At 44.4% G+C, this 22,492-nt stretch overlaps 1 protein-coding gene and 2 long non-coding RNA genes across 4 annotated transcripts; 2 read left to right on the forward strand and 1 right to left on the reverse strand.

Annotated features, from left to right (window-relative positions):
- Positions 1 to 1,560: 1,560 nt before the first annotated feature.
- Positions 1,561 to 2,180, forward strand: LOC139075179 (uncharacterized). Its single transcript, XR_011525318.1, has 3 exons — positions 1,561 to 1,635; positions 1,731 to 1,811; positions 2,086 to 2,180. It is a non-coding gene; the product is annotated as an uncharacterized lncRNA (long non-coding RNA).
- Positions 2,181 to 7,636: 5,456 nt separating this feature from the next.
- On the reverse strand, positions 7,637 to 15,180 carry BTF3 (basic transcription factor 3). Of its 2 annotated transcripts, none has more exons than XM_008541240.2 (6): positions 14,978 to 15,180; positions 14,330 to 14,398; positions 10,905 to 11,018; positions 10,395 to 10,596; positions 8,820 to 8,876; positions 7,637 to 7,939 (listed from the first exon to the last, which is right to left on the reverse strand). In XM_008541240.2, exons 2-6 carry the CDS (start codon positions 14,396 to 14,398, stop codon positions 7,893 to 7,895), a joined length of 489 nt encoding a protein of 162 aa, XP_008539462.1. In that variant the 5' UTR covers positions 14,978 to 15,180; the 3' UTR covers positions 7,637 to 7,892. The 2 variants fall into 2 exon arrangements, with proteins under 2 accessions (XP_008539462.1, XP_070425951.1); XM_070569850.1 differs by having other exon boundaries at positions 14,737 to 15,180.
- A 125-nt stretch (positions 15,181 to 15,305) lies between these two features.
- On the forward strand, positions 15,306 to 15,727 carry LOC139075178 (uncharacterized). The gene is made up of 2 exons (XR_011525317.1): positions 15,306 to 15,448; positions 15,619 to 15,727. It is a non-coding gene; the product is annotated as an uncharacterized lncRNA (long non-coding RNA).
- Positions 15,728 to 22,492: the final 6,765 nt, after the last annotated feature.

Below are 22,492 nucleotides of genomic sequence, written 5' to 3' on the forward strand. Positions count from 1 at the left end.
TAAAGCTTTCTTCTATATATCCAATTATGTGCACGGGATAGAGTCCCAGAGTGGGATTTCTAAATCAAAGAGTAAGAACATTTTAAAAGCCTCAGCTACTGTGGGAAGGACAAATTAACACTGGCTCCAGGGTCAGGAGGCCCCGGCTTAGGGAGCGAGGGCTGGCAGGTTTTTGTGACCCAGCAGAGGAGAGTCTTCAGTGGAGCGCTGTGGTGGGGCAGAAAAACTAGGAGTGTCTGCCTGAGTTCCAGTCCCTGTTTCTACACTTGCTGTCTGTGACACTTAGATTCTTGAAGCCTCAGTTTCTTCACCAATAATGTGAATATTCATAGCTACGTGACAGAGCTGTTGATTCTGAAGCGCTATTAGCTGTTAGAGATAACAGAATTAATTTTTATACTTGATGTATTTCCAAAGGGACAAAAACCTTAAGAGTCTAGGAGAGGTTCCCATAAAAAATGCCACCTCATCTCTCTTCTATCAAAACATACTGTTTACCCACAAGTGGCTTTGAATGCTAATTCCTTAGGTGGAGGCCCAGGAAATCCCATGAATGCAGACTCAGGCTCCTGAAGTGGGCTCAGAGACAGTCAGGGCCTCTGGCCGGTGGGTGGCTGACCTCAGAAACATTGGAGGGAGCCTCACTGTGCAGGGAAGTGCTGCGGGCTGGCCTCTGCCGAACGCCCAGGAGCAGTGGCAGCTCCCTGTCTTCTCTTCCTGGGTGCCAGTAACACCGGTCAGGCAAGTTCCCCTGGTGCCACACTGCTCTAGAGGAAGCAGCCGTCTCTCCTGCTCTCCAAGGACTGCTGACTCCAGAAACCACCAAGCAAGCATCCCTGGGAACGTCTGGTTGGAACCCGAGACCAAAGCCTGCGTTTCCTCTTTGGCATAGGACTGTTAGTTCCCAGACTTCCATGTGTACGAGACTGACCTGAGTGCTCAAAACACCTGCAGAGCCCTGCCCCACCCTCTAAAGATTCTGATTCTCTAGGTCTGGGGTGGGGCCCGGAGTCTGCGTTTCCTGCACTGATTTGGATAGAGGCGGCCTGAAAACCAGGTCTGGGAAACCCTGGCGGAGTAGACAGAGCCCTGGAGACAGAACCAGGGGATCTGGGTTTGAGGTGAGAGAGTTCCACTTACATCACTTAAACCTCTGAGGGATTGCCCTGACCAGCCCTGCTTCTTCATTTTAGAGCTCTACTTTCACACCAGGGGGAGCCACTCTCACTCCTCGGGAGGCTGGGCGCCCAGAAGCTTGACTGAGCAACTGTGGACAGGAAAGCACCACGACAGCTCAGAGCATCCTTCTAGGGTCCTGTAATTTGGTGCCTGCCTTTCACACTGACATAACCATAGGTATCAGCTGGCTCATTAGCACTGTGTCCCCAGCATGAGCCTCTGCCCTGAAATGAAAATTCGTTCTTCGCATTTGTGTGTTTCGCTCGCCTCCCACCAGGCAGTGTCTCCGGCATGGCATTCCTTGTACTTGGACTTAGGGCTTCTCTGATGGGTCTTGGGATCACCTTTGGGATACCTGTGAAACCTGCAATTATGTGTCTCCCCTAGGTGATGGATCTGTCAACAACTCACTCAACCAACAAGAGTATATTTATTCCTCATCTATTTTCAAAATGGGTGAGTCTCCTGATAATGGGTGACGGGCACGTGGTATGTGCCAACCCCTGCTCCGGACAGTTAACACATCATCTTTATTTCATCCTTTTCAACAGTCATGAGAGGTGGTGGTTGCTGTCACCATTACAAACAGAGACTCAGGGCGGTCAGGTGACTTGCACAAGATCATGCAGTCGGTAAGTCGACAAGCCAGAATTCCAATCCAGGGCTGCCCAGCTCTGAAGCTCACAGAGGACGTGGTCTCTACCTTCAGGGAGTTTCTGCTGTAATTAGGGAGACTGGGGGAACAGTGCTGAGCAGTACAGAAGAGCGTATAATTCAGGATTAGGGTGGGTGGGATGTGAAATATTGTTAGTAATTTGGGCGATATCAGTGACAATCTCCATGCCAAGCACGTCATGGATTAAGGGAACTTAACAAACTGTGGTGTTCTCTCTCCTGTCAACCTAGGCTCAACTACAAAACTTTCAAGATGCAAAGCTCACCTGCACCAAGGCCTCATCAACTCTGACCCAGGTATCAAACATACTTTCAGCCTGTTTACGACTGTATGCACCAAAACTGAAAGTTCCTGGAGATACATTATTTTGGGTGTAAATATGTTTGAGATATAAGTGTTATCAATCTGCTATTTACACCTTAACTTCCATGAGATTTTTACCGTACTTAGAAAAATTTTTTTTTAATACCATCACATTATTTTGACAAACTGTCACTCATTTTTGAAGAATGGTTTCATTGCATTTCAACAATGACGTCAGTTTAACTCACAGCGCACCCTTGAGGTTGGTGAAGCAAGTTCTCTTTGTTCCCATTTCCAGCTAAGAAAACGGGTGGGACTGCAGAGAACCGACCCAAGGCCAAGTTCACACAGGCTTGTTGACTCCCTCCACCTTGGGTTCCTTGTCAGGCAGGAGTGAGTCCACACTTGTTTGCCCAAATGCCAGTGGTATTGCAAGAAATGCAAGCAAAGTGGGTCTAGAGAGTTTCAGAGACTAGGGGAGGAAAATAAAGAAAGGGAGAAGAAATAATGGGACAAAGAACAATGGAAAGCAGCAGAAGGGGAAGGAGCAGGCAGGTTATTGTATTATCACAGCTTCAGGTCCGTGGCCAGGGATGTGCATCATCATCCAGTGCTTGTCTTATAAATTTCCACATCTGCCCTATCGACAACAGAGAACAGCCTCACAGTGCCTTGGCTTCTTGTGTGATGACCTCACTACTTGCTTGTTACCCTCTCTGCTTTGTAGCAGCAAGCTGGACTGTAGTCACAGTGAAGATGAATCTGCCACCTACTGCGGTGAGGTGGACAAATAATCAAGACTAAAGAACAGTAAACAGGGGCCAGCCGTGTGGCATGGTGGTTAAGTTCTCATGTTCCGCTTTGGTGGCCTGGGGTTCATAGGTTCAGATCCCAGGTGCAGACCTACACACTGCTCATCAAGCCATGCTGTGGTGGTGTCCCACAGACAAAACAGAGGAAGATTGTCACAGATGTTAGCTCAGGGACAATCTTCCTCACCAAAAGAAAAAAAGAAAAAAAAAAGGAATAGTCACCAGCAACTAATAGCTAAAATTTAGAATTATAATTAAAACATTATCATATACGTTTCCTATTAGAAATAACACCTTTGTCTAACGTAGGCCAAAGGCCCTGCAGTCTCCCACAAAACTTGATATTCAAGTGTCCCAACCAGAAGCCTTGGACATATGTGGACAAGGTGTGTGACACAAGAAATGACTGTGGTGATTGTTCAGCTCAATCAGGTAAAAACGAAAATATGTAACTGATGTTTTTGTGGGATCTTGGAGTGGCTACCTTACATTTCAATCACATAAACTGACTCCTACTTAGAAACCTTCCTAAGGATACTTACATCCACCATCACGCAATTGGATCATTTCTAGTAGTTTGCATATTTAAAGTAGGCAAGTTCTCCAGCTAAAGAAGCAAATAAAGCCAGATTTGCAAAGATTAACAAAGGAAATAATATTGATGGACAACTCTTGCCTGGTATCAAATTCCTCTTGGATTTCTTCAGGAATTTTGATAAAGATCAAAGAAAAGCCTCTTGAATGCTTTGGCTCTTGAAGATTTTTCTGTTTACTTAACCTTTGGCACTTGCTTGCCCCTCCTCCCCGCTCTCCTCTTTGCCTCCCACAGTGTTCTCCCCGGTGCGCTAACACTGTGCAGGACCCTGATCACTTTACGATCTGGCGAGGCTGGATTATTCTAAAACCACGGCAGGAGATACAATTCCAATACATCATGGCCCCGCTCAGTATGTAAAAGACTTACCAGAAATATGGTTCCCTAAATAGACCATTTCCTGCCTTTTGTCTGGCCATGATGGAGGGCAGAAGCAGAAATGCTTCCTAGGAGTTGCATGTTACCTAACAATGCATTGACAACAAAAGGCTAAAAGTATAAACAGATCCTTTTCTTCTTGCTAGCTGCCAATCAGCAAATCCTGATTCCTTCCCTGCTTATTGAACATACAAACTTATATGGACCCTTCCTTGTTTATGTAGTATGTCAGTATGTTTATTTTCAGGCTGATGGAGAGACGTAGTACTTTTCTTGGCTTTTCAAAGTACAAATTCTTTCACCCAAACGTGTAGAATCTTTGGTAAACATCTGCAATTTTCCCCTTGGACAGTTCTCACTAAGTTTTAAGATCCAAAGGGCTATTTCTTTTCCAATAGCATCTTTCCCAGTCCATCTTGACATTTTAACAGCAAAGGTTTTAAAAATAAGGTTGTCTAGTTTTACAGTGCCCAGAGCATTCAGGCGGGAGATGTGATACTGTTTTCTTTACCGACTGTGCCTGTGTTCCCAGAACTCGCTGCAAAAATGGCATTCAACACTGCTGATTGGAGTGACGAAAACTCATGTGAAGAGAAGACTTTTCTAATTTTTGCTTTGGAAAAGCTGAAAACTATTATTAGTTCTCTTAAGACTTCGCTCCAAAAAACTTTGACATATGAATCTTATGGAGGCAGGGGGCTACTAAAACATCAGGCCACTGTTACGTAATGGAGGAAAAAATGATTAGAAATCAGACCCAAACTTTAGCGACCTTCAGCCTACTTCTGAACTTGTTTCCAAATTTTAGAATGTAGCTTTGTGCTCTGTGCACCACAAGGTTATTATGAGGATGACACAAGTGTATGCCAGTTCGATTATTTCAACAAATAGAGGATATGAACCCACAAGTTCTCAGATCAAAATCAATGTCCATCTCTTCATTAGTGTAGCCCTGGTTCAGATCCAGCTGAAAGCTAGCCAGGGCTAGACTTAAAAATGTGGTGGACAACAGCCAGCAAGTAGTGACATCAGCCAAAAGATTGACCAGATCAGAACCATCTGCCCCTTCAGCCTGCCAAGGCCTGAAATTTCTCCAGTAGACACTGAGGTCAAAAGAGCACACCTAGGGCCGGCCACGGGGCCGAGTGGTTAAGTTCGCATGCTCTGCCCAGGGTTTCGCCGGTTTGGATCCTGGGTGCGGACACAGCACCGCTCATTACGCCATGCTGAGGCAGCGTCCCACATGCCACAACTAGAAGGACCCACAACTAAAAATATACAACTATGTACTGGGGGGATTTGGGGAGAAAAAGCAGGGGGAAAAAGAAAAAGATTGGCAACAGTTGATAGCTCAGGTGCCAATCTTTAAAAAAAAAAAAAGAGCAAACCTGGATGTGAATCTCATCCCACCACTTAAGGGGCTGTGTGACCCATCCTAAGTAACTTCACCCTTTGAAGATGGTTTCCTCATCTGTACAATGTAGCTCTTTTAGGGGTGCGGGTGGGGGGTTGTTATGATACTCAATGAGATGATATGAAACAAGTGGCACAGTGCTTAACATATTAGAGCCACAGGAATTGTGGGCAATTAAAGAACAGTTAGAAGGACATGGTAGACTATATCACTGTTAAAAAATATCTGCCATCATAGCAATCAGATGGCTATGTATGTGACTTGCTCTGGCTGATGAAATATGATCATTACTGACACGCACCACTTCCTTATGTAAGTCTGAGAAGCCAGCTGGTTGTCTGCCATCTCTTTCCCCTGTCCTTAGACTGGCAACGTTCCAATTATAGGCTGCTCCTGGAGTAAAGTGGAGACCAGCCACAAGCAAACTACAAACATTAAGGGGGACAAACCTTTGTAGCAACTAAAATTTTTAGTTACTTGTAAGTGTGCCATAACCCTGCCTATCCTGATAGTGAAATGACAAGAAAAACCTTTCTTATTAATCCATAGCCACCAATACACACCACATCATTTAAATAATGGACCAAAGAAATAACATTTTTAGGGGTTGTGGGGGGAAAAGTCTGTGAGTACAGGCAAAACAGGATTAACTTTAGCCAGCATCTGCTACAAGAAACAAGTTGTCCAGCCTGGAAATCTATTGCACTTCTCCATTTAGCCCCTTTCCTGCATAGATCTAGGGCAAATGACTGGAACGATACTCAGTGGCATTCTTCACATACTCCAGTCAGCCTGTCACTGTCACCTCAATCTCTTGGGATAAGTTGAGAAAATCTTTGATCGTGCTACCCAAGTGTGGCCAGCGGACCTGCAGCATCAGCATCACTGGGAGCCTATCAGAAAGCAGACCCTCAGGCCCTCCACCTTCCCATCCTCTGCCCTCCAAGTTAGCCATTTTCCGCGCTTTCACGTGACCCATCTTCTCACTGTCAGGTGGCTGAGTGCCCCAGAGACGCTGCCCCATCAGTCTGGGACCTGGAGTTAATATGTAGCAGAGCTCAACCTGACCCACAATCATCTGGAAACACGTGCATACACTTTGTAACTCTGTAAACCACTGAGACTTTGGGTCCTTGTTACAGTAGCAGTGTACTTTAACAGAACTGATACACACCTTTTGAAGAAAATGGAACAATGTTAAGATGTGCAAACAGTTTACACAGCATTTCATTTTCGGTAGCTAACTAATAGTGACTTTTAGATACAGCTGTACAGTACCTTGCAAATTGGTATGGAAATGTCAAACAAATTCTTATTGTTGCAAGTAGAAACTAAGACAATTTTCTTCCTCAATTGGCCTTGATGAGGGTTACACAAAATTGTTTTAATTGCCATTTGTAAATTTTTAGAAGTTATTTCAACATTATGACTTCTAACACAATTTTTTTAAGTAGGCCTATATGAGGGAATGATGGAAGTTCAGTATCCTATGGCAACGCTTACATTATGTTAAAATTCTTCCAACTATAATACTTGTATCAATTTCACCGTATATTAATTTTAACACTTTTTTTTTTTTGAGGAAGATTCACCCTGATCTAACATCTGTGTCAAACTTACTCTATTTTGTATGCAGGTTGCTGCCACAGCACGACTGCCGAAGAGTGGTGTAGGTCCTTGCCCAGGAACCAAACCTGGGCTACCAAAGCAGAATGTGCTAAATTTGACCACTGGGCCACAGGGCTGCCCCATAAACATTTTTTTAAAGAGAAAAAAGTAGGCCTATTCATTTAGTGTTCTCACTTAAGGAAGAGACAGGCCACATTCCTACTACAAACACTACTTCTTTGCAGGTATCTTACAGAATATCCTACATAGGAGTTGAGATTAACTACTTTCACTTTTTTGAAGCAACCTCTGGTTACACCTACAAAATGGAGCTACCAGTCTCCACTGCATAGAATGAGGATTAAATGAGAGAAAATCAAATGAGATAATATATATAAGGCACTCAACATGTGCTTACAATATAGACAACATTAAGAGGAAAAAACCCTTGCTCACCCACTAAGGAAGCGTGGCAGCCCTGAGACTGCTGGAGAGAAAGGTTTTCAAACACGAGAACCGTATACCACCTTTGTTACATTGTACTGTCATTTCAGATCTTTAATCAAATTCCAGCAAAGATTATCAGTCATATTACATGCCATGATTAGCTTTCTATAAACAACTTTGCTTTCTGTACAAATCAGTGTCAATGAAATAAAAATAATACCGTATACTAGGCAAAGAACTTTATTAACCTTTGTTTCAAACTTTATCCCCAGGCTTCTTCAGCTTAATGAGCTGCAAAGAATGAGTCGTGTCTAAGCAAAACTGAAAAGAGCTGCAGTGTCCAAAGGGCTTGGGCTTAAAAATATTAGAGATCTGGATTTTATCAGATCCATGAACAAAATTTTAAAAAGCAGTCAGAATATAAAACAGCAGCTCCCAGTAACTTCTTCAAGTCTGAGCTTCTTCAAAAGTTGACTCAGTTCAGTTTGCCTCATTCTTGGAAGCCTCATCAAAATTCTCCACAAGATCTAGGGGGAAAAAAGGGAGAAACTCAGAAAAAAGCCAAATCTACAAATAATCATTAGATTTTAAGAGGAGATAGGGAAATAAAAATATATCCTGCAGTTAAATCAGGATATACATTTAAATACTTGTATTTATTTCCAATGAGACCACTATCCATTTGGTACATTCTGAAATGCATGTTTTGGCACATAATTAAAAAAAAAGGGGAAGTCATTAATTTGCCGATACATAAATATGCTGCTTAAAAAATATGTATATACCCTCCTCATTCCCATCTCACTCCAATGAAAATTAAGCAATGTAACACATTAGTCAACATGGGGGGGCAGAACCAAAGAACACCATGACACACATTCTGGAGTTTTCCTGGATTCTTAAGGATACCTATCCATGCAAAGTGGAAATATTTATGAGGCTAGTGATTCTACTGTCCAATAAATATTTGTTTCACAACAACATAAATTATCCAGTAATAACTAAGATAGAAAAATGTCTCATGATTGCCAAAGGAGTTTTTCTGCTGATTTTAGAATGGTTCTGTCCCAAGATATTTGAACAACTTCTCCATGCCTTCTCATAAATTTATGGATCTCGAAGGAAATAAGGGTCATCTGTGATCTGCTAGTGTCATATTTAGGTCACAACACACACCCCATATTTATTCCATATTTAACGTAGATCCCTAACAGCAAACAGCCAAGCCTACAAACACAGCGTCCAGTTAAGTAACACCACGTTATTTTCCATTCAAGGAGCTGCATGTCGCCCTCTCCCCGCTGGCCCTCTCGCCACCTCCCCTGAGGCAGTCCTTCCTACAGTACGAAGCCTCTTTATGCTCCCTTGCTAAGGTTCTCTAGTTGAATCACAAGTGAAGGCTCCTACCTGGAACTTCATCATCATCCTCCTCTCCTGTGGCGAGTGGTGCTTTTCCATCCACAGCTGTGAAACGGAAACGTACACGTTACCACGCGTTTCTTTAAGTCTTCAATAAACATTAACCAAAAGAACAGATGAAAGGCCAAGTGTCATTATAACTTACATTCATGATGACGACAGACAGATCTGGGATTTAACCTATAGTACTAGCAATAACATGATATTCCGATGTCTACAAACAAGCCAGAAAACTAGTAAGGGCCAACAAATCAGATTCCACACAATCCTTTCGCTCTCTCTGGCCCACCACAGGCCCTGAGGCACCATGAGGACAGGGAGCCCCCAGGGTCCAGGTAAACCCACATACCAACTATGAGAAGGTGTATTTGGGGAGGCAAATGAAGATGCTGTTTTCTCAAACACCCTGTTGTTTTGTGCATGGCATAAGGGAGATGCTCAATGAACCTTTACTGAAATGAAGATACAATGATCAAGAAATTACAAGTGTCTTTGAGTGGTCAGAATTCACTGTTCTTTCATTACACAAGAAAGTGGACCACATGTGCAAGTCGAGAGCTCACAGTACCAGCCCTGTACGATTTTCAGTGGGACACTTCAGAAGCCTTCTCAGCTCTGAAGGCCTAAGACTTTCTAAGAACCTCACGCCTCTCGATGTTGACAAAAAAAATATAAATAGAAGCAGAGTGAGAGAACACCTAGAAAAACATGGGGACTCAGTAACAGGCTAAAGAATGAGCCTGCCTTGCTTCTACATTCCCATTTGTCAAAACGTCAATCAGAGGGCCTCAGCATAAAGTAGCTACGTCCCCTGATGTACACTTATTCAACTGCATGACTTTCTGCCCCGAACAAATCCTTATTACACTATAATTAAAAAGAGCAGAATACTGGCAGGCTAATTTCTAAAGATCATTGGTAATAGCAGTTGTAGATACAACCAAAGAAATTTGATAATTTGTAATTTCTAACAATTCTAAATAAGAATTCTAAACTGTCAGTTATTAAAAAGTCCAGGGGCCGGCCTGGTGGCGCAGTGGTTAAGGTCACATGTTCCGCTTCTCAGCGGCCCGGGGTTCGCCGATTCGGATCCTGGATGAGGACATGGCCCCACTTAGCAAAAGCCATGCTGTGGTGGGCGTCCCATGTATAAAGTACACGAAGATGGGCGCAGATGCTAGCTCAGGGCCAGCCTTCCTCAGCAAAAAGAGGAGGATTGGCAGTAGTTAGCTCAGGGCTAATCTTCCTCACACACACACACACACAAAGTCCAAAGTTAATATTTTCATCATTACCAGATAATGGTAAAATTTTAAGTTTCTGATCCAAAACAAGAAAACTAGTAGAAAACATTTCACTGAATCAAGGATAACGTTTGCACCATACTAAATTACTGAACACACTATGAACACTTGCTTAAAATCAGTGTAAAAACTAATGTTTTTTAGAGGAAAGCCTGCATTTCCAAATGTAAAGGCGTTCATACCCACTTTGCACCCCGAGTTCTTAGACGTCTACCGAGAAATCAGTAAGCGCAGGTAAAGCCGCTGGCCGGACACTCACATTGTTTGGGCAGCGCTTCAGCCAGTCTCCTTAAACTGGTCAGACTGTCGGCACCGAGCTGGTTGAGGATGCTGGGCAGCATTTCTGTCAGCTGCTTGGTCTCGGCGTGGCCTGTAATGGTGAACGTGTTCGCTGCCAGGGACGCCTGAACTTTGGGGTTGTTGAAGTGGATCACTGTCCCTTGGTTTGTGAACATATTCACCTATAAAGAAGAAAAATTTTATATTAGCAACACCCGCTAAAATCCCTTTAAAAGCAAGCATTTTATTAAGCAAGAACTGAAGTCGGGCTAACTAATCTGGTGCTTCACTGGGAAGCGCAGGTGCAATTCCGCCTGTAGTGGAGAGCGCTTCCACACCCCGCCATCTCCCTGACACTCGTTAACAGAGCAGAAACGTTTAGAGGGATATGAAATCCTCTGCTAGAAGGAGAGGCAAAATCATTTAATGCACACACCTTAAACTTTTCAGCCAAATCTTGTTGTGTAAAGAAATGAAATCTGACACTTGCCTCTTCGATACCGGAGATGTTGTTCACCCCTAACTTCTTCAAGGAGAACTGGAGTTTCTTATCGTCTGCCGTGGCTGTTCTATGAACCACCTTCTTCTTTCTGCGAGCAGTTCCCTAAAGCGGGGAGGAAAGGGAAGAACACAGCACACACTTATACCTCGCACGAGACATTTTCAAATGGAAACACTTTCTAATTCCTTTCCGACCTCTGGATCTGTAGAAGAAAATTACCATAACCATCAAGGGCGATGCAGCGAGCGGGCAGGTCAAGGCACGGATGGAAGCCAAACGTGGGCAACAAAAGCAGCTGTCTACTAATCCTTAAGAACGTCTAAGCACCTAGCTTTGTCAGATGTAAAGGAATGATCCTTTCAAAGTCCTCCTTTTTACCTTATCTGCTCTAGAAGTGATCCAAGAGTTGGCACGTGTCAACCTAAAGTAAGCTTCATTTAGAAGCTCCATGTCCAGAACTGTTCACCTTTTCTGTTTTTACGTTAATTAAACAAAAATCAACATCCATTAACATTCACAGGCAAGCTAGCGTATGACATAATCAAATGAGTCTGTAGACAGACGTCTATAGCGCCCGAGAGCACAACCTGAAGTTCTCATCTTAACCCACAAGGCCCCTACACCATCCGCGCTGCCCCTGCCACGCCGCTCTCACCACGTCTCCTGTCACACGCGTACTCATCTTCAGCCAGACACCTCCTCGCTGCTCCGTCAACCGGCCACACTGGAGCCCTTGCACATACTCTTCCTCTCTTCCCCAAGCATCCACACGGCTCCCTCCCTCACTACAGATCTCTGTTCCTAGAGTGGCCTTTCCCAACCACCCGCTGTAAAACAGCAACTCCCACACTCATCACTTCCCACCTCTCCAGGTTTATTTTTCTTCATAACACTCACTATCATAAGAGATAAGGATATTTTATTGTCTGTCTCCCCTCACTAGAATGTAAGCTCCTTGAGAGCTTCTACTTTGTTTAATGCTACAAAATCCAGTATGGAAAACAGTACCTAGGTCACTGAAGGCACGCAATAACTTGAGGAACAAATGAATACAGGCTTCAGGAAAACTTGTGGTTTCTCGTACATATATGCCAAGTCTCCAATCTCCTCCTCAAATATACCCCAGAAACTTTCAGAACCAGGCAAATGTGACCACACATTTTCTGCTTAAAACTCTTTAATAATTCTCATGTAGGCCAAGCCCTTTACATGGCCCCCAAGTCTCTTCATGGAGAGGCTACCCCCCACCTAGCTCACCGTCTGGCACCGCCATAGCAAATCCGACTCATCCTTTAAAATACTGCTCAATCCACCACCTCTTCTGCGCCTCCCCTAAACGCTGCAGTCCAGCCCCCAAGCCACAGCCTTCCTGCCTCCATATTCTGGGAATGCTTCTACTGCACTACAAAAACAGATTTTTTAAAAAAGATCCCTATTTTCCCTACTGGCCTTACAGGGCCCTAGGTGCTGAAAACTCGTAAATTTCGTATTCTCAGGAACAAGCACAGTAAAGCCCTAATGAAGTCACAGTTCAGAGAGGAAAATATCAATAGCTACAAAAATTATTGGTTACCAAATCCCAAAAAGCTTTTAGGGATGAAAATCACCTTGGAGTGCGCATGTAGATACCTGGTTTCCAGCAAACCTTCTCTAAAAGACATTCCAAGGAACGACTGCAGGATTCTACAAACCAACCAGCGCACCTTCCACGGGTTCCACTCACCTCCCATACGTAGAGCTCAATTTCACTGAAATAATGAAGCTGCTATCAATGCTACGATCAGACACCGAAATTCAAACTTACTTAGAAGCACCGCGCACTTGCCGTTTTCTCTGAGGCACCATTCATAATAAGCAGCTTTCTTAAAAGGTGAAGAAAATGCTTCCATATTACAATAACGACAAAAATACTTTCTCTGTTAACTGAACAAGTAAAGTTTATCCTACATCAGCCTTAAGAATCCCAGAAAATCTCGACCTTCCTTTACCCTAGAATGATGTCTCTCACCAGTTAAAGACTGATGATCACGGTAACAACAAAAAGATGTCACACAAGCATATCATTCAAATTACTCCTTCTGAATCCTGTACTAAAAGGGATGATGGCTAAATACGCCAGTGTCAGAGCATCAAAACACTGACCCACAAAGAAGATGAGTTTCTCTGGCACTTGAAGGCCACACCCAGCTTATAACAGTGGCTAAAAAGAACAAGAAACACGACTGCTGTTAACGAGGAGGTGCTGATCTGGAAGACTGCTTCAGAAAAAGAAAGGCTCAGGATCCACGCACTGGTGGCCAAGCCCAGGAATTTACAAATGTGTACCTTATTGTTCAGGTCTAAATGCAGCTTTTGGCTATTCCACAGAAGACTCTACTTGAAGGTAAATGCTGAAAGTTGGGAAAAACTAATAGGTAATAAACTTGTAGTGTGGAAGCTTTACAAGTTTTACCAAGTAAAGACACGCTCTGTGCCAGCAGGCTACCACACCTTGTTAAACACTAGGAATGTGCTAACACAACGCCAAGTACAACGCGCTAGACCTCTGCCTAGAGTGCACTTCTAAGTAAATCACCTAGAGAACAATCCAAAAACGTCACCAAGTTCAGAAAAGAACCCCCTTGAAGGGGATCAGCACCCACCAGGAAAAACCAACTAACCCAAAACTGATTATTTAAAAGCCCACCAGTCTCATTCCTTTAGTTGTAGTGGAATCACAAAGTAAAAATGGAAAGACAGCTACTTAGGTAACATTTTCAAATCCACAGTCACTGCTCTTACGTTCCAGAAGGTACCTATAAGACAGACATCTTCAAACATTCCAGAAAATACACAATTACTCTGGCTCACATCCAGCTAGGAAAGCATTTACAGAAAGGTTTTAATTTACAAAGGACACGGGACTTCTAACTATTAAGTACAACAATTATCCAGAACCTTAAACTATAGTTGAAAACACAGGTGAAACAAAATCAGAGTTAGCTTAGTTATTTAAAAAAAAAAAAACAAAAAACAAAAAAACAAGCCCTGACTGTATACCACTTATGCCAAAACAAGTCAGGGGTATGATGGCCACAAGGATGATGTAACTGAAATGACACATTCTCTTATTAATTAAACTAGGAAACACTTTTGTTCTACTTAAAACACTGTAACACTGAAAATATCTATTTCGGTAAAAGAAACCTTGTAATTTAAGCGCTCTCCATCTCTATTCACTTTTTTTTCTTTTAATATCCAGCCTGCAGGGCTCACTGATACACTATATTGCATCTCATTTAACCCCCCTCTCCCCGATTTGCTAGCTCTGTGAAATGCCCTCTAGAGACAAAGTGACAAGCCAACGATGTTAGAAATGCAAAAGAAAAAAAAAAAAGACCCTAAACTTAAAAAGAGACACTATTAACACTTACTTTCCCACCAATGCGCACTTGTGCCTGGAGTTTGGCGAGTTTCTCCTGGTTCATGATAGTTTCTTTCATCTAGAAAACACGAAAGCCTCAGCGGGGACAGGTCTGGCTCGCTCGAGCATTCCACGCTCGTGATTTCCCGAGACCCCGGCAGGAGACAAACGTCCCGCCCAGGCCGAGGCCTGGACCCCAGACCCACCCGCCCGGCTCCCGACCGCAGTTCCGGGGAGCGCGGGGACCCCCGCCGCCCAGACCCCCTCCCGCGCCCTCCCCCCGGGGCAGGCCGGAGAAGGCGCTCCGGCCCGCGCGCGCCCCGCAGCACCCCGCCCGCCCGGCCGCCCCGCCCCGGCCCGGCCTCGGCCTAGCCAGGGCCCGCCCGGCCCGGCCACTCTCCGCAAGCCTCGCGGTACCTGAGGCTCCTGTCCCCGGGTTCCGCCGCGAGGTGGAGGAAGAGACGGCGTCGCCTCGCCCCCAGGGCAGCCGCCCCTGGCTCGACCTCGCCCCCGAGAGTCAGCCTGAGCGGGTGCGCCTGTCCGTCGCATCGCCTTCCTCTCCTCCTCTGCCCTGTCCCTCCCTGTCTCGCTCCTTCCGGGCACTTCCCGCCCCCGATCCCGTCCTCCTCCCACGCCGGCGTCCACAGCCTTTTTGTACCTTGTTGGAGCGGAAATGGGGCCGCGCGGGGGACTAGGGCTGGCGCTCAGGGGGTCTCGGGCAGACCAGCTGAGGTTAGGCGCACACACGCGGGGACGCAAGATGGCAGCTAGAGGGAGGCCGGAAGTGACGCAGCGCCACTTCCTCCAAATGTCAGGAAACGCGCTTCCTCGCGAGCCCGGCGCCTCTCTGCGCACGCGCGGCCCCCCGCCACCGCCTGGGCTGCAGTTCGCCGAGGGACGGGCCGCGCGGCTCCGGACTGCGGGTCGGCGGGCAGCCGTGGGGAAGGCCTGGAGGGGTCAGGGAGCGCGGGGCTTTGCGGGGCTGGGGGTGAGGAGTCGGCCCTGTCCGCGGGCCGGACCCGCAGGTTCGTCGCCTCGGGGGAAAGGGCCGGAGCGCGTGCGCCCCAGCGAGCCTGGACCTGGACGTTCTGTCGGCACCTGGCGAAAACAGGCCGGCTCTGCTTTCCAGGTCCGCGGGTTTGGGAGGTTGCAGGCCGATGTTCAGAGTGTCGGGAGCGGATGCGGCATGCACCCCCAGCCCCAGGCCGCAGACAGCGCTCAGAGGACGCGGTGGGGCGGGCGGCGCGCATCCCGCCCCGGGCCGGGCACGTGGTGACCTGAGCCCTCGTGTTTCTGCAGCGCACGAGAAGCTGACTCCTGGATATCGGTTGGCAGCGATTTGGCAACGAGCGATTCAGAGTAGAACAAACTTTACCTTTCTTAACGGAATAATAAAAGCAAAGGGGAATTTGTGTCCGGTGTGTGTGGAAAGGCTGAACTGGTGTAAATTAAAATTCCCCAAACGCTGGGACAAGCTTTAAGACAATCTTAACGCAAAACGACCGATATTAAAAATGGCACTTTACATCCAAATGCTCTCTGATCAGCCTCTTGGTGGCCTTAGCTATGAAAAGCCTTTGCGTATTCAAAAAATGAGTCCGAAATCCTAGCTAGAGAAAATACAATTTAGACAGCAGGAAAATTTGTGTAGGTGCAGGTTTCTCTCCAATTAAGATTAACCTTTTTGTTCTTGAGTAATTTTCGCATATAAATTGGTTAAAACTCTCTTAAGAAAATAACTGGTGAGGACACTGCATTGCTGTTTGGGATAATTGTAACAGTTGATATTTTCTCCAAAAACAATGTTGCTTCTGTTGTTAAATATGAGCCAAGTTTAGTACAGAGAAAGGTATTTGTCCTGTTAGGCTACGTGGGTCTCCGTCCCAATGATAAAGGTCAGAATGACTGTTAACTCTAGTCAATGCTACAGAACTACTACAAAATATAAAGAAATACTCCCCTTCTTTGAAAATATATCTTTGTTCAGGAGCAATTTTTTTCCCCTTTATATTATACTGGGGGCATTTGAAACTTCCTAGTCATGTGATGTTTTCTGAGCATTTACATAAGCAAGCTTCTGGGTAAGTAACCTGCCATCTCATTCACCTTTTATATACCTGTTTTCAGGATATGTTCCAGGTTATTTTTTAGTTTTCTTTGGTTCCCACTTTTCTTTCATTCTTTTGTAATTTTTAAGACTTGTGCCATGTTGAAAATCATGAAAGTTTCCCTAATAGTAAGAAAAGAAGATTCTTATTTTTGACTCCATCAGCTGCTTCTACTTATTTTGTGAGTAGTTAGGAAATTCTGATCCTGCTAAGTATTTATATACCAGTCTATCATAAAGTAACTGCAGGGGTTTTTTTAACTCTGAAAAATAGTTACAAAGTTGCAGTCTTAGCTCAGGGATGGCAAAAGAGTAACTTAGATGCTACCATTTACTCGGTGCTCCCAGTGTCTGTGGCAAATATGGATGCCAAGCTCCCCACGCTTTACTGCTGAGCTTGAACAAGCCTAAGAATCATTTACTCAGCACTCCACATGGCCTCTGTCAACAGCAGGCAAGAAAGGGGAGACCTGTTTGCCTTCCTTGGTTTATAGTTTATGATCTAATCAAAGTCCTTGAATTGTTTTCACCTCACCTGGGACTTGAGTCAGCTTCAGCAAGAGCTAAAATATTTATGTTATGTTTATTTCTTAAGAGCCTCATTCTGACCCACAAGACATACTGGAAATCACTGAGGGTTAGTGTTCCCGTGCTTTTAGCTGTTCATGATCTAGGCCTTGACTGAGTGCCACAAGGGACTTTTTGTTTGTTTGTTTCTAAACCTCCTTGAACTCTTCTAGCACCCCCACCTTCGTCAAGTTAACACCTACACCTCATTTAGCTTTTAGTTTAAATGTCTCAGGAAAGCCTCCTCTGAGACACTCAACCCCATTAAGTTACATCCATCATAGTTATTTTTAGTTGTGGTATTTTATTAAATGCAAAATGAGAGATTGATAATTTTGTTGAGTTAATGGAGAATTAAATTAGAAGTCTTGATAACAATTTCCCACTAGGTTAATATTGAGTGTTGGCTCGTTGATCCTTGGATCCTCACAGAAATCTTGTGAGGCGGGTACTTCCCATGTCATTGGTGAGAGAACTGGGGCTTCCAGGGTTAAACTTGTGAAAATAGATGCAAACAACCTCTTCTTCCCTCCACCAAATCTTTCTGTCTCTATATATGTGAACCTGTAAATATGGCCTCCCCTCCTGTTACTCATGAGAGAAATATTCCGTCTACCTTTGCTGTTATTTCATTCGGGACCTTGAGCCTTTTGTTACTGTTTCCCGTCTATCTCTGTTTTCCACCTTCCAACTAGGTCATTCTTCCAGTGCACCAGCATGCCTTAGTATCAGGTACCTTAAAAGAACAAAACAGAAAACTTTTGACCTCTGTCCCCCTTCAGCCACACTTCATTTTTGTGCTCCACTTTATAGCAAAAATTCTCCAAAGAATTGTCTAAACCTCCATCTTGGCAAATACAAAAGGTAAATTCTCAGCTCTCGTTTTGGCCTTTAGGTAGCGTTTGACACATCTGGCCACTTGCACGTTTTTGAAACATTTTCTTCTCTAGGCTTCCAGCACATCTCACTTCCTGGTTTCCTCCTACCTTACTGGCATCTCCTCAGTCTACTTGCTTTATCTTCTTTCTCTGACGTCTAAATATTAGAGTTGCTCACATTTTAGTCCCATGTTCTTTACTATTTCTACTCTCCCTAAATGGTTTCATCCAATCCCATGGCTTTAAAAGTTATCTTTATTCTGATGTGTCCCAAATCTATAATTCCAACCCTAACCTTTGGAACACCAGACTGAATATTCTTTTTACATTATTATGGAAAACTTAAGGCACATAAAAGTAAAAATAACATAATGAAACTCCGTAGGCCCATCACCCAGCATCAACAATTATTAATATGTAGACTCAATGTTATTAGTATATGGTAGGATGATTATCTTTTTTCCTTTTCCAAGTAGATGTGTTCACAGACCTTTATTCCGTATACCTCTTAGGTTTTGTTCAATTATTTTAAAACTTTGGAGTTGATTGTGTAGCTTAATTTATGAAGCTTTTATGTCTTTAGTAATCATTGGAGGAGTCTGCATTCAGTTGCAGGAAATAGATCTGGCTACCTTAAGTGTATGGGGATTTAATGTAGGGAATTGGTGCCTAGAAAATTGTTGAAAGAGCTGGAGGAGTGGGGTTTACCCCAGGCCGTCAGAAATGAGTCCCAGGATAATACTGCAGAAGGGAGCTGCTACCACTGCCCCTACCCATGAGGACGGTGGAGAATCAAGACCCCAGCACTGGAATTATTGATGTTAAGAGTACACTACTGTATCTGCAATTCAGGAATCAAGAGGCACTGCAGCCACAAATACTCAGCACCCACAAAGCGAATGACTGTGCCCTAGACAGCTGCTGCAGAAAATACTGACATCCTCACCACCGTGCTTGTCAGCAAAACACAAGCAAAGCTGCAGGAAGAAGGCTGTCGCTTTATTTCCACCTTCTGGATCTCACTTACATGTACTTAATTGGCAGAAATCATTTACCTCTAGAACCCCAACTGCAAGGATGTCTGGGAAATGTTTTTAAGACTTGTAGTACAAGGAGGCAAGCCTGAAAAAAGTTCGAATGGATGCTAAGTCCAAATCTACTTTATCCTCCCTGATTTCCACATCCGTGAACATAGTGCATTTATTTTTTCAAATCTTTTGTGTATTTTATTAGAGAAAACTTTCTGAAGATCTTGTGCATTCTTTTTTTAGCTGGATTCCCAGATACATGATAGTCTTCATTTTTTATTTCTCCTATTTTAGATACTGCAGATATCTTCTCCTGGTCTGTTAAATTTGTCTTTTGAACAGAGAAATATATTAATTTTTGACCCCAAGGTGATCCAGCCATCAATTTACAGAAAATACAAAGAACAGAACAACAGGTTAAATTATCCCACAGAATGCCATCAACAGAATTCAGATTACAGAAATGATAGCACAATTAATCTGGTATTTCAACAAACAAATTCCAAGGAAAAAAGAAAAAACAGGAGAAAAGGGAATCTTTAGATAAAAAGAGGCCTAATAGACATATCAAAAAAACAGAGGAAAACAGGCAAAACTGTAGTGTTTAGGGATGCATGCTTAGGCGATAAAACCGAAAAGGAAGTATGATCATATGCACCAGGATGGTAGTTACTCTTGGGAAGAGGCAGGGGTGTAATCAGGAGGCACATGGAAGGTTGCTGAGGGGTGAGCAAGGGCCTACCTTGCAACCTGTTTAGTGGTATGCAGTTTTCTGTAATTTCTATACTTAAGAATAGAAATCTTTTAAAAGCACACAAAACAACATCAATAATACAAAGATATATGTGCATTTAAGGTCATATTTCAACATTAGAGTGTTGTGCTATAATGGGAAATATTTATTTGTCCCAGGTTTCTGGGCCACGGCTCCTAAAACCCTTGGAGGGACAAGAGGGACTTATATGCTAATGGAATGACTCGTGTGCTGGGGGCTCCTAGACGGCTTCAGGATGGGGCAGGTTACTGAAAAAACCAAGGCACATTAGAGGGTTGAGGGTGGGAAGTTTCAATCCCGCCTGCAAACCTCCAGGGAGGGGAGAGTGTCTAGAGGTTGAGTTCAATCACCAATGACCAATAATTTAATGAGTTGTGCCTATGTAGTGAAACCTCCATACAAACCCCTAAACACAGCATTTGGGGAGCTTCCCAGTTCATAAATACAAGGTGCTGGGAGGGTGACACAGCCAAGAAAGTGTATGGAGACTCCAAAAATCCCCCTCCCCCCATACCAGGCCCTCTTACGTTTGGCTCTTCCTGAGTAGTATCCTTTGTAATAAACTGGCAAAGTGGGTTCAGATCCCAGGTGTGGACATACACACCACTGATCAAGCCATGCTGTGGTGGTGTCACACGTACAAAATAGAAGAAGATTGGCACAGATGTTAGCTCAGGGCCAATCTTCTTCACCAAAAAAAAAAAAAGAGAGAGAGAGAGAGTATCTTCCTGAGTTCTGTGAGCCACTCTAGCAGATGGCTGAACCTGAGGAGAGGGTCATGGGAACTCCCAGTTTATAGCCAGTTTGTCAGAAGTAAGGGTGGCCCAGGACTTGGGATTGGCATCTGTAATGGGGGCAGTCTTGTGGGACTGAGCCCCTTTAACTTGTGGGATCTGATGCTAACTCCTAGTAGATGATGTCTTCATTGGATTGAATTATTGGACACCCAGTTGGTGTCCAGAGAATTGGAGAATTGGTGTGGGGGAAAACCACTTGTGGGTACCTTTGTGAGAGAGGAGGATGGGAGTGAAGATCAAGGAAGAAGGAACTGAGAGGGAATGAGAGGGCCTTGTGTGGACTGAAGGTGACAATGTGTTAATGATGGCTGGTGTTTACATAGCTTCTACGTTGTTCGTAGTGCTTTTCATATGTTAACTCATTGGATCCTATGAGGCAGGTACTGTCACTACTTCAGAACCACAAGATTGAGACACAAAGAGGTTAAGTAACTTACCTAAGACCGGAGTGCTGGTAAGTGGCACGGCTGAAGTAGGAACCAGGCAGTCAGCTCCACAATCTGTGCCCATAACCATTATACTGTGCTACTGACTACTGATGAATATGGTTATCTCAACTCTGCACCTGATACCCGATAGAAATATAGTCAACCGCTCACTCATTCTCTCTACCTAGGTGACTGACAGACACCACAGATGTACCATGTCTAAACCAGAACAATATTTCCCCATCCACTATTAGATCAACACTAAGCCAACTCCTTCCTTTCTTCCTGTGGTAACCTCCCACATCAAATCCATCAGCAGATGTTATCGGTCCTACGTCTAAAATATGTGCCAGCTTTGACCACTGAGCGTACTTACTGTTGCTGCCCTATTCACGCCACCATCATCACTCACCTGGGGCTCCTATGACAGCCTTCTACCTTACCTCTCTGCTCCCACTCTGCCGGGTGAGGGGGGGCCGTGAAACTCAGGGGCGAGGGAGCTGAACAGGGGAGGTGTGGGGAGAGCGGTGCGCCTGGAGGGGAGCCCTCTCCCCATACCTCACCCTGTGCATCTCTTCCATCTGACTGTTTCTGGGCTGTATCTTTCTGTAATAAACAGGCAATCTAGTGAGTAAACTGTTCTGAGTTCTGCAAGCTGGTCTAGCAGATTAATCCGACCCGAGGAGGGGCTACGGGGGGCCTCCAGTCTGAACTAGTGCTGAGGTCTGGGCTGTAGCCTCTGCTTTCCTGCTTACTCTCTATTCGGCGGGTTGGGCCTGTAGAATGACACACATTTTTTGCTATAAAATGTAAATCGGGTGGGAAAGAGTAAAATTTTTCAGTCTCCTGTAGTTTTGCAGAATTCAAAATTTAAATGTTTTACTCCCTCATTTTCTTTCAGCATACAGTGTTTCGAGCTCAAATCTGCTGAACACGTGAAGAGGATGACATTTGCATGAAGTCTGTTCAATTATAACCATGATCTGTGCTTTTAAGTATCATGGGTAATTTTCAGGCTGCGTCTTTCGCTGTTGGTTCAAACCATGAGGACCAGGTGGGTTTATATACTTACTGTACTGCTAGAACAGAGCTATGGCTTCATATTTCCATGACAAGTTGCCTTTCCATGCATGTTACAATGACTGAATTGAAAACCTTCACAAACAATGGTGAATTATCCCAGTTTCGCTTCCACTTCAGTCCTTGCGCAAATAGATGGACCTCTCGGAACCTGTCTGCTCACCTGAAAAGGTTCTCAAGCTTTGGTGTGTATCACAATCACCTGGAGAGCTAACCAAGTGTGAAGAGTCTTGAGCTCGCTGAAGCAGGCTGGGGCCAGGGCCTCGGTCTCTGCATTTTTACCAAGTTTCACCAGGTAATTCTGATTACACACCAGACTTTGAGAACTACTGTCTTAGTTTGCTTCAATGCATTGATTGGTTGAGTCATGCATTTATTCATTTATGCATGTGTATAGAAATAAACGTACTGAGAGACTAGGAATTGTCATACAGAGCTGAGGTCTCAGGGATGAAAGACCTAGCCCTGTCCTAAAGAAGTTCTCAGTTTAGGGCCCGGCCCTGTTGCTGAGTG

The sequence above is a fragment of the Equus przewalskii genome, chromosome 13 (assembly GCF_037783145.1).
Source record: "Equus przewalskii isolate Varuska chromosome 13, EquPr2, whole genome shotgun sequence".
Lineage (NCBI taxonomy): Eukaryota > Metazoa > Chordata > Mammalia > Perissodactyla > Equidae > Equus > Equus przewalskii.

Bases quoted from the DNA above. Each gene is read 5' to 3' on its own strand.
- BTF3 (XM_070569850.1), bottom strand. From the start codon at position 14,868: ATGCGACGGACAGGCGCACCCGCTCAGGCTGACTCTCGGGGGCGAGGT. The intron at 14,399-14,736 runs GTACCGCGAGGC...CGTGTTTTCTAG, and splicing joins CCCGGGGACAGGAGCCTCAG to ATGAAAGAAACTATCATGAA. The intron at 7,940-8,819 runs GTAGGAGCCTTC...TTTTCCCCCTAG, and splicing joins GGATGATGATGAAGTTCCAG to ATCTTGTGGAGAATTTTGAT.